The sequence below is a fragment of the Galeopterus variegatus genome, unplaced genomic scaffold, assembly GCF_000696425.1.
Source record: "Galeopterus variegatus unplaced genomic scaffold, G_variegatus-3.0.2 Scaffold7309, whole genome shotgun sequence".
Taxonomy (NCBI): domain Eukaryota; kingdom Metazoa; phylum Chordata; class Mammalia; order Dermoptera; family Cynocephalidae; genus Galeopterus; species Galeopterus variegatus.
In genome coordinates, this window is record NW_007733420.1 from 54,568 (window position 1) to 67,306 (window position 12,739).

Below are 12,739 nucleotides of genomic sequence, written 5' to 3' on the forward strand. Positions count from 1 at the left end.
ACTTAGGGTAGACAGCATAGTTTTATCCCCATTAGTTCCCCCCTAAAACCCCCCCCCCCCAGCCCACCCCTTCCAGCCTCTGGTAGCCATTATTCTACTCTCTACGTTTTTTTTTTAAATACATAAAGATTAACATCTTTTCTGCAAAAGGAACTCTTAAAAATGAATTAGAAAAAGCTAAGCAGAGATTTGGTGAAGGACATGAGCAGATAAGTCACACACCCCAAAGAAACACACAAGGTTAATAAGTAAATTCTAGGATCTGGTTGTGGGTGGGGGTGGGGGTAGGGCCCGTGGTCCATCTCCCAAGACCCACCTGGACATGGGGCTGGCTCTGTAGCTGGCCTGGATGTGCAGTGGTAGGGGCAGGGCTAAGGTCCATGGCCCTCTCCCTCTCTTTTATAAAGCATTACAAATTGGGGAAGGGAGGATAAGTGAATGTGGAGTTTTTCTCTTTCATTGAATCCCTCTTAAGACAAGGCTTGTGTCTCCTCCACACATGCAATAGGCATTCAAAACATAGCTGTTAGTGAATTTGGGTGTTATGAATGGAAATGATGTGATTGATGATTATAGAATGTCAATTGCTTTTGCTTTCAGGAGGACATGGAAAGTGACAATATTCCTGTCCACGGGAGGAGGGACCAAAAGTTCTAGTCTCCTGGTGGGTGATTTCACATAGCTGGAGGACCCTCTCATCACATTCAACTCTATGTCCACCCCAGCCATGCTGACTGCTGATTGCTGATGCTTGGAATGGCCAGTGCAGTGTCTGTACCCTGAGGATAGAAAACTCCAGTAGCCTATCCTTTCCTAGGTCTCTGGGACTACAATCCCTGACTTCTAACCCAACATTGGGTCAGAAGGTTTATAAATGAATGTTTAAAATCTGATTACTCCAATTCAGTGATTGCCTATAGCAACAAACTGTGACATTTGGTAGTGGTATGTACAACGACAAAATGCTAGGGTACTTAGAAAAGTTCGTGGAAAAACAGAATTGATAGATAATATGAATCTTTCCATGAACTTTTTGAAGTATCCTCATACTTTCAAATGATGACATTAGGATCTATAGTATTGGAATGCTACTTTATGAACTCCAACTATTTGAAATTGTTTGATAAACATCAGTGAAGCCTGGCAAAATTCATAACTAACTCCTAATTCCTAAGGTAGGAAGATGAATTATTTTCCTCCATTCATTAAAAAAATGCAAAAGATACAAGAACTTTCATGTGTGAAATTCCTCCTTCCTTCCTGCCTTCCTTCCTTCCTTCTCCCTTGTTTGTGGTAGATCCCACATTGATCTATGTTACTGATCCATCCATCCACTGTGTTGAGTGTGTACTCTGTGCTGAGTCCAGGTCAGCTGTTTTACAAATCATCTTTAAATTTGGATGTGTCTGTTTAGTTCCTTATTATGAGATTCAGGTCAAAAAATGGGGGGCGGGGTAAAGGAAAAAAATATGTATCTGTGATTTTCTCAGTATATCGTATCAGGATGCACATGTCAATTTGTCTCACTCATGGCGTTCACCAGATTTCTCCCTTGGAAAAATACAAGTGTCTTTTTTGTAATTAGTATGTTGCTTGTGGTATGATACTTTGAGATCATGTGAATATCCTGTTCCCCAACCATCTCTTACTTAGTGGTTTAGTATCCATTGATGATCCTCTTCAGAATCAATTATTATTATAATGGTGATTTTCTATTTCTGTTACCCTTTCTACATTAGTTGGTATTCTTCTATAAAGAAGAGCTTTCTCTTTTCTCCCTTTCTTCCACCACATTTTTAAAAGCACATTAAAATTGGCTCTCATGCCGGACTAAAAGAAAATTCCATCTGGGTCATCGTCAGGGCATCTTCACCACCTCCTCATCTGTCACAGACTCATCAAGGTCCTAAGGGACTCCCATAGCGGTGGGAGTCCACACTGGTCACCACAGCAATGCCCAATGATCCCAGCCAAATGACCCCTTCAGGTTCGCCTCTTTGGAGTTTCCATAGATTCCTGATACTAGAGACACCTTGGCAAGCCTGGGAGCCTCATGCCTAACATCATGCCCCCATGGTGCCCATGGAGTGGTTCAACACCAACCTGTGATAAGCCTCAGGGAAATCCCTCCTCCCTTTGGTTGCTTAGAGGCACCCACCTCTCTTCTTTCCTTTATTATATAATATCAAGCATAATTGCCTTAGTGTCTTAGTCTTTCACAAAAGATGGGAAAAACTTTTGAATTTGAGGCTACAGCTTTCCACACTCCAAGGAAATATAAAGGATCTGCTTATGACTTGGGTTAGGATAGCAGCGTCTACAAGAGGTCAGGGTATGAGAAACTCAAAAATGTATCCTGTCATGTAGAGTTTTTTTGAATGTCCTGGAAATACAGCTATGAGTTGTAATGTAGTTAAGAAAATGTCTTCTGAGTCCCAAAAACCTGACTTACAAAGGACCACAACATTTTGTAATGAGTAGAGCCAAGCAGTGATATCTACAACCTGTAAGTTACTCACTTCCTTCAAAGTAACGTGAATTAGCTTTCTGATGTCTCATTTCAATTTCATTTTCCCTCAGTATTTGCAGACCATTAATTTGCCAAATCCTGTCAGAGGAATTTGTTACATTTTTAAATTCAATTTTTGTTAAGCTTTCTTAGAGCTTAATTTTATTTATTTTTTATTTCTGTTTTTTAAAATTTTTTATTGAAAAATAATTGATTAAACATATTTGTGGGGTACAGAGTTGAATATCAATACCTGGTATACAATATGTGATGGTCAAATCAGGATAATCAGCATGTTCATCATTACAGAATGTAATTATTCCTCTCTCATATCCCCTCCCTCTCCCCCTTTCCCACCTCTAGTAACCACAGTTCTGTTCTGTCCTTCTGAAAGTTCAATGCATTATCGTGATTGTTGTTTCCCTCTCGCACTCACTCCCACTTACGAGTGAAGACATGAAATATTTCTCTTTCTGTGCCTGGCTTGTTTCACATAACATAATTTTCTCTAAGCTTATCCATGTAGCGGTGAATGGCAGAATTTCATTCTTTTTAATGGTTGAGTAGTATTTCATAGTGTATATATGGCACATTTTCCTTATCCAGTCATCCATCAATGGGCATTTAGGTTGATTCCATATCTTAGCTATTGTAAATAGAGCTGCGATGCACACAGGAGTGCAGGTATCCTTTTGAGATAATTTCCATTCCTTCGGGTATATACCCAATAGTGGGATTGCTGGATCATATGGTAATTCTATCTGTAGTTGTTTGAGAAAACTTCATTCTGCTTTCCATAATGGCTGTACTAATTTACAGTCCCACCAACAGTGTAGAAGAGTTGCCCTTTCTCCACATCTTCGCCAGCATTTGTTATTCTCTGTCTCTTTGATAATAGCCAGTCTAGCTGAGGTGAGATGATATCTCAATGTGGTTTTTTGATTTGCATTTTCCTGTTGATTAGTGATGTTGAGCATTTTTTCATATACCTGTTGGCCATTCATATGTCTTCTTTTGAGAAATATCTATTCAGCTTTTTTGCCTATTTTTCGTCAGATTATTTTTTTTTTTATTCTGGATATTCTGGATATTAATCCCTTGCTGGACGTACAGTTTACAGATACTCTCTCCATTCTATCGGTTTTCTTCTCATTCTTGATTATTTCCTTTGCTGTGCAAAAGCTTTTTAGTTTGATATAATCCCATTTGTTTATTTTTCCTTTTGTTGACTATGTTTTTGAGGTCTTATTCATAAAGTCTTTTTAATTTTAAACTTGCCAACTTACCATACATTTTTCTGACATTCCTTTATGCAATTTGTGTGGGTGAATGTATATGTGTATATGTGCATACATATTGACATCTTCATTCACATACATATATACATATATGAGGGTACTTCAAAAAGTTTGTGGGAAAATAGAATTAAAAGGCAATATGAATCTTTCTATAAACTTTTTGAAGTACTCTCATATTCATTCATATACATATTCATGTGTGTTTAGTTTAGTATTCTAAATAAGACCACTTGTTCCTATCAATATGTATATGTCATCCATTCAGACTTCTTATCTTGATACTATCTTTTCACCTCACCAATTCTTTATGTTCTTTGAAATCTATTTGAAAATACACAGTATCATCAATTACCTCATCATTCTAAGGTTCCTATTCCCCTTCTTGTTCTCCATGTCTGCACAGAAGACCTTACTCAGCCACGCTTTCTCCTCCTAGACCCCAATCACTCTTTTTATGTGCTTTTAGGGAGGACAACGAACTTCCTGAAGTGGATGGCACTGAAGAAAAGTGTGAGAATGTGATTACAAGTGAAAGTAGCATCCCCTGCCACCGCCTGCACATGAATGGAGGGGGTATTAATGGCGTCTTCGTGACAAAGGATGAGTGGCTCACCCCTCTCTGAAGGGCTGCTGATCTACTTCTCCAAGAAGCTCAACACTTGTTTCTGTGCAGCTGCTGAGCATCCCAAAATATCGAGGGAAGATTATATATTTTGTATCACCATTTATCTTTTGTAAGGAATTTTGAATGTGCTTGAAAGTGAAAGGCTACCAGTTATACCCATGAAGAACATTGAAATCATAAGCTGTTGACTACTCAAAATATTCTAAAATATTTTTCTGACAACACAATGTGTAAGTGCAGTCATGTGATGTTTGTAATTATTGATTTAAGCATTTCCAGGAATAGGGTTGGACATAACAATTTTTCACACTTTGAAGACCTAATGAGAAATAATTTTTCCAATGGAGAATATGTGGTGTAGAAATAATTTGAAATGGAGCTTTTTTGAATATTGTTTATATCACTTTGTATATGACTAAGTAAGCAAAAGTAAAAAGTAATTACTGTAAATGGGATGGATGAAAATGGGAGTGTTGATACACAGGGTGGAATTTTATCCTGTTATACCAACAGTTGCTTATATATTCTCTGAATATCAGTCTCTAGTAGTGCAGTCCTATTTGTTGACTATTTCCTCAATTTGTGAAAGTCCAACCTATGCTAATTTAATAAAATGCTAATCTTCTCTTTTTGATTGTATGACTGATTGTGGTCTGAGATTTATTTTCGCACTGTGGAACGTAGTAAGTCTAATTGTATTAGTTATGTTTAATCTGCTATACAGCCCTAGAAATGAATTATTTTTGTTGTGTGTATCCTTTTTCGAGGATATCTTATAGTTTTAAGAATTGATTTTATTTCTGGATAGGCCACACATCATTCTAAATTCTAATAATGATTATACATTTATTAGTGGAAGTAAAATTTACTGCTCAGTCTCACACTGCTATCACCCATAGTTAGGGCTATAGCAACAGTCTCTACCTCAGTTCTCTGCATCCAGTGATGCTCCTTGGATCCAGACTCTAAGATGAGTAGTTGCATGTAGAAGGTTTATTGGGGAGTGCTCTCAGGAGATATACCTGTAAGAAGTGAAAAAGGAAGCTGTGGCAGACAGACTCTATGGTGTCCGCACTATCATTCCCATGTCCTGATGTTCATGCATTCTTGTAATCCAGTCCCCTTGAGTGAGTATGGGGCCTGTGCCTTGCTTCTAATGAATGGAATACAGCAAAGGTGATGAGAGGTCACACTCTTGCAATTACTTTATATTATATATGAGTCTGTCCTGTTAGCAGACTTGTTCTAGAGACTCTCTTTGCTGGCTTGATTCAGTAGGTGGCCACGATGGGAAAGCCCAATGGTTTATAGCCCTCCTAGAATAACAGTACATAAACAGTATACCTAAGGTATTAAAGTATCATGGGGGAGCTATTAGGAAAGTCTATTAAAAGTCTCAATAATGACAAAAAAAAAGAAATTGAGAAACACTGATCCTAAATATGTTTCTTATTTTGAAGGCACGGGCTGAACCTGTTTTGATCACTAGATCATTTTCTTCACTGTTTATGCTGGTGGGAAGGGGATTTATTCCACTGGGAAAGGTCTGCTTCACTAAGAAATCCTTGTTGGGGAAGTATTCTATGCTAGCAAAGATGTGCTGTAACCTTGACAGTCAATACAATAGCAAAATAGAGCTTATATGTCCTCCTATTGCCTTTGACAATCACTCTGGATAATTAGAGAACAGTCAATCATCCATTGCATCTCTCAGCCTTAATTTAACAATTCTGTAATGTGCCACGAGAAAACACATTGCAAGGTGATATGTACTGGAAACAAAATGTAAAACAAGTGGAAATATAGCTGTCATTCCAGTCTCCATGTCTTTGTCAAAAACTGCTTGGTAAAACTGGAAAGATGGAAGTGTCTGAAAACCAAGTCAGCACAGGAAAAATTAGCTGGGATGATATTATGGACTTTTTTCACAGAAGAAATGTAAATGCAGATAACTTAGGTTTTTTCAGCGTAGTTTCATCATTCATGTTTTCCACAAGAACTAAGCAATATGAAACATGGTAATATAAAAGAATGAGTGAGTTACTGCATTTAGAATGACAATGATCAGATTCCGGGTATAAATATTACCACATGAAATACGCACATTTATCATCATTCCTGGATAAGGAACAAGGAATAGGAGAGAACACAGGTTAAGAACTAAAAAGCGTAAAAAGAAACTCAGTCTAAATTACCAGTCTTTATTTCAAATTCATGGGGCCCCTTAACATAATATTTTGTTTCCCATTTTATATTTTGTTTTCCTTCATAAAAAAATATACATGTATGTTTAACTTTGATCACATAAGCAAATGCATAGATGTTTTCTTTCCTTTGCACTTTTCTTCCCTTCTCCCTTCCTTAAGAATCTATTGAATGGCCAACACTTTATTCAGGATATCATGCTAGATTCAGAGAAAGAATGTCCTACAAGGCACCAATTCATTATTTATGATGACATTAAGTTTATAACTAAGAAGACCATTCTTAAGGGAATTTTGGCTTGAATGAATGAATGAATAATTTATAATTGTTATTTACTGAGTTATTCTTCTGCTCTTTATTTTCATAGATTGTTTGAAAATGATTTTTATATCAGTTATGGGCACAGAATAAGAGCCAATTTATAATACATGACATTAATCTCCTCTTAATTATTATAACACAGTAGAGGTAGTAGTGGGGTGCAAGTAGTTGGTGTAAGTCTCTATGGTGGTCCTGGGCATTAGGGGAGTTTGGCCAGTAAAGAAATGACAATTGTGTCCCTAGATGTAATTTTTTCATAATTACCCCTTGATGTTGTTTATATTTTTTGAAAATTAGAGAATATATAACACTAAATACAGCTGTGAGGTGTTGGATGGAGACGTTTAATCAGACCCAGAGAAGGTGAACCTACTTTTTTTCCTAAGTGTCTGATGCCTTGTTGCCCGATCTGGAAGTAGGTTCCCAGAAGAACAGGGCTAGATCACACTGAAGACCACTGAAAAGGGTAGAACAAGACCTCTTGGGTGTGACATAGAGCAAAGGTGAGCACTAGCCACCATGGGCAAGCAAACCTGGAAAGTGCCATTGTCAGGTGCCTTGCTACTGTGAACAGGTGGCCCTCATTTGTAAATTTAGCAAAAGTTCAGTTAAGACTCATGTCTTAAATCGCTCTTGAAGTCCTCTGGACTTCATTTGTTATCCTAAGCTATTGGCTCATAGCCCACCATATTTAATAAATAATGAAGTATTCAGCAATATTCAGTTTATATCAAAATTGCATTTGAAAACTTATGAGGTAGAACCATATAAAATCCAGCTATACTACATATATATATATTTTGTGTGTGTGTGTGTGGCTGGCCAGTACAGGGATCAAACCCTGAACTTTGGGTGTTATCAGCACCACGCTCTAACCAACTGAGCTAACCAGCCAGCCTGCTATACAACCATTTTTGACCTACATAAACAGCAATTTTATATGATTCAATCTGTTAGTTTGCTAGTCAATTCTTTAAAATTTAGAAAAGCTACTCCTCATATAAATATGTCAACAGCCTTTGGGCCAGCTCACAATAACGTATTGACCTACAGTGTAGCTGAAATATAGTACCTTTATGATGTAAAATATTAGAAGACAAACTGTTATAATGCCAGCAATTTAATGAAAGCAAACAAAAAACACAATTTAATAAGAAACAGCTTTAATTGTAATTTGGTTGTCAGTGCTTGAGGAAAAGCAGACTTTGATGGGAGAGTAAGAAAGTACATGAAACTAGTGAAGAGAACTTACAGGCATTCTGAAGACCTTTAAAAGATATTACCCTGTATAATTTTTAAAAAGGTCTATACTCGTATTTCCTGTCGGCTTCACCACCATCCACTTGCTCCTGAACTCTTTGCTTTCTGGCTTGCATTCCCACACCCTGAGGAAACTGCTCCCTCAACGGTCACTATGAATTTCTGGTTGTCAAGGACACAGCTTCTTGGTCCTCACCCTCCTGAATCTCTCTGAAGTATTTTACAGTATAGGGCATCCTGTCACCCTCTTTGATACATTCTCCTTTCTTGGCTTCTGTGATATGGCCTTATACTTTTAATCCTCCTCTCTTTCTCTGACCGTTTCTAAAGATGTCAGAGAAGAAGTTAAAAGAGAAAGAGGTGAAAAATATTTGAGTGATATTGTGCCAAGTGTAGTTGAGTTCACAATAGTGAAAGAAAGAAGAGAGTTGCATCGTGTGCACAAGGAAGGCGATGGAAAAAAACACTTGGGGCTGATGGTTCTCTCTCCTGACCAGCAGTAGCTTGGATGCTCTCCAGAGAAGCTCTGGAGTAAGAGAAAAAGTGTGCAAGTAGTCACTGCATATTAAACAATTGGTTGCTTCACATGGTGGCAGAGAGCACCAGGGCCAGGGGAATACATATCCACAACGCTTTATCTGCAACTCCAAAATCCAGAAACCTCTCAAAACTATTTTGTAGTGACACCTGAGCTGAACAGATATAATGCTCTTTATGGTCTTCATTTATTATACTTAATGGTCTTTATTTATTGTACTTAATGAGACCATCATACTATTGAAATATTCCAGCGTTTGATGATAGAATGCTGCCCCAGGTCCCACTGGGAGTAGATTCACCTGTACTGCCTGAATTCTAATCCTAACACTATCATTTACTAATCAGGTGGCCCCAGGCAAGCAAGATTTCATCAAAGTGGAGAGGAGACAGTCCAGTGAAAGAACTTGTCCCCACTGGACATAGGCTACCTTCAAAAAGGAATTAATACTTGCTCCATATGCCTGAACAGTCATTGTGAGAATAGAATGAAATAATGAAAAACAGCCAAATTAGTAATGAAAATGTACTTTGCAAGTGAAATTTTCCTTTATTAAAATTGATATTAAAACTACTCAACTAGAAGCCACAAAAAGGAGTAAAAGTGCTTATTTAAGGGAAATATTTTACTATATGAATATATTTCCATATCTATGATGGCTGAATCTCAGAAGTAAGATAATCTGCCCATCTGGAAAGACAGAACCACACATATATCTGGCAGGGAGATAATAGGAGGGAACATAGATAAAGTATTTATTTGAATTTTCAACACAAAGAAGTTAAACAAAACACTTTAAAATAAAACTCTGCATGTATAGCTGCAAAGAAAGTACCTCAGTGGTGGTGGTAGGGTGGGGGAACATGGTGAGAGAGAGAGGGATTGAAAAGCTAATTATCCCAGCATTAACTTCTACCTGATCAAGTTATAATGATAATGTTTTAAAATGGTTACTTTTTTTTTTGAATCTATGACTGTTGTTGAACCAGTTGACATTTATCAAATCAACTGGCTTCCCAATCATTTCAGTCTGAAAATTTTATCTGACAGATGGACAAGCTGTCTTGTTAAATTAGCTAGTCAATATGGTAAAATTCTGTGCATCTGGTCAAATACTATAATGACACTTAGCCTCTCTTACATTGAGGATTGGCGCCACTGACATGTCTGCCAGGTATGTGGGGATGAGTAACCTGTCCTATTTTTTAATTGCTTGGGGCTCCTACAAGCAAGGATAAAAGGTTCTTGAGAGGACAGGGCCATAAGCCAGCGGTGGAACAATTCATTCAAATGATAAGCCTTTTGGCTTTCATTTGGGACAATTCCAGGTGATCTAACATGCTCTTTGAAGAGTGAAAGAAAATTTATTTATTTAATTTATTTATTTTTTATTCAGAATTTTATTTATTCATTTATTTTTGACAGTTTTTTATTGAAACATAATTGATTAGATATATTCGTGGGGTACAGAATCAAAAATCAATACATGTGTACAATATGAGATCAAATCAAGATAACTAGTATACTCATGTTTACAAAGTGTAATCAATCTTTGTGACCCTTAACTAGTTTCTCACCAATCCCCCACTTTCCCACCTCTGATAACCACAGTTCTCTTCTCTTTTTGAAAGTTCAGTGTATTATTGTGACGTTTCCTTGCTTCCTTCCTTCTTCCTTCCTTCCTTCCTTCCTTTCTTTCCCTCTTTTAGGGTGAGGACATGTGGTATTTCTCTTCCTCTGCCTGGCTTATTTTGCCTAACATGATTTTTTCTAAGCTCATCCATGTTGCTGCGAATGGCAGAATTTCATTCTTTTTTTTTTTTTTTATGGCAGAGTAGCATTCTATGGAGTACATATACCACATTTTCCTTATCCAGTCATCTGTCGATGGACACTTAGGTTGGCTCCAACTCTTGGCTACTGTAACTAGAGCTGCAATAAACATGGGAGTGCAAGTATCTCTTTGACATGATGATTTTCCTGTGCTACAACTTGATTTAGGTCGTTTACTATTTATGCTTTTCTTGGGAGTAATTTCAGAGGCTCTGGCAAAACTGCATCTGCAACAGCAACTCTCCTCATCCTCTTGGTATTGAGCCAGGTTTAAATAGAGGAAGAAAACTCTGACATGTCCTGTTAAAGCAGAAAACCAGACAACAGCATTCCCTTACTTAAACCTCTCCATGCCTACCCGTCTCTCCCAGGATAAAGCCAAAGTCTCCACATGGTGACGAGGCGCCACATACTCTGCTGTCAACCACTGTAAGCCCTTCACTATTCTTTATTATAGAAATTGTCATACATAAAGAAAATTTAGGGGCCAGCCCGGTGGCGCACTCGGTAGAGTGCGGCGCTTGAGAGCGCGGGGGCGCTCCCGCCAAGGGTTCGGATCCCATATAGAGACCGCCGCTCACTGGTTGAGCGTGGTGCGGGCGTGACACCGAGGGTTGCGATCCCGTTACCGGTCACGAAAAAAGACAAAAAGGAAGAAAAAAAAAAAAAGAATAGAAAAGTTAGAGGAATAGTGTAATGAGCACCCATATATCGATCACCTTGAGCTAGCCATTCAAAAGCAACATAATAAAGGGCCAGGAGAGATGGGGTCCTGCTAGGGTTGGGAGTGAAGGGAGAGAGGACCCACTGGGCCAGCCTGTTAGAGATGGAATGGAGAAGAGGCTAAGCTGCCTATTAATCTGATGTTCTTACAGAGGGAGTGGGAAGGAAGCAGCAGAGGGGAGTGGAGATGAGGCCACGGCTGGGCTCATCCCCAGAGCAGCTTCGTCTGGAGCCCCAGCCATCCATCTTCCCCCACTCAGTCAGGCCACACTCAAACCCTCCCTGCCTGGCCGAGGATCCAGCCTATGGAACCCTCCAGAGATGGATATTACACAACACCCTTCAGTAGTCTGCATCGGTGTTTACAACTGCCAAGTGATTCTCCCTTGGGACTGAACATGAGATTTCACTGCGTCCTTTCAGTCCATTTCCTCCTGTTCTTTTCTCAGGAGAAACAGAGATGTCTGGGCAATATCACCTATGTATTGACGTCAACAAACTTCAAGTCCCAAGTACTCTGTCATTTTCATCTATCTAAAAATAATCAAAATTATTTTCTTTGACGTCTTACTGGTTCTTCTGAACCTTTGTACCACATCCCACAGAAACAGGCGGGGGTTGCAATGGAAAACACACTGACAGGTTAAATCCCAGTTCTCTTCTTGGGTGGCACAGAGCTAGTTAGTGACCTTTTGAGCATTTGAGAAATAACAACCTCCACAAAGGTGGCCGTGAGCACCCAGCGAGGTAAGGTCCATTGGTGCCCTTCACGTAATAAACATTTTAAAAGTTAGTTCTCCCTGCTGTGTTGTTCTAGTCAGGGCTAATTATCTGGTCTAGTATTTTATGTTTTAATTTTTCCTGCTTTCTTCTACATGTTATGGAAACCATGGCATATACACACACATACACATCTAAACATAGCTAGACTTTGTGTTGGAGAGCCTTGGCAGTTTCCTTCTGGGAATAGGTGATTTACTATTCTGCTTGGCCTTGATTGTGATGTAGGGAAGTGGAATCATGCCCACACATTAGTTCTTTTTATTTATTAATTATTATTGTTTATATGATTTGTATTATTAATATATATGTTTGTTGTTAATACTTACATTATTTATATTATAAATATTTATGTTATTATTTTATTGCATTATTATTTATATTATTATAATATTATTTGTATTATTATTTTATATAATAAATTTATATTATTATTTTTATATTATATTATTTTTTACAAAATATTTTATTTATATTATTATTTTATATGATTATATTATTAATTTTTACATTCTATGAAGTTGTTGTGGAGCAGTTGGGGGAGGGGGAAAGGGGAAAGGGGAAAGGGGAAGGAAATGGGATGGAAGAAGGAGGAAGGAGGAGGGGCAGGATTGAGGCCTGTGGCACACCCCTCATTCGCACAGGGG

At 38.1% G+C, this 12,739-nt stretch overlaps 1 protein-coding gene across 1 annotated transcript in view; it reads left to right on the top strand.

Annotated features, from left to right (window-relative positions):
- Window positions 1–5,071, top strand: part of TMEM27 (transmembrane protein 27) — a 36,777-nt gene extending 31,706 nt beyond the window's left edge. Inside the window, exon 6 of the mRNA XM_008591812.1 lies at window positions 4,274–5,071. Coding sequence (XP_008590034.1) covers window positions 4,274–4,430 — 157 coding nt within the window. The 3' untranslated portion in view covers window positions 4,431–5,071. The remainder of the gene's footprint in view (window positions 1–4,273) is intronic.
- Window positions 5,072–12,739: the final 7,668 nt, after the last annotated feature.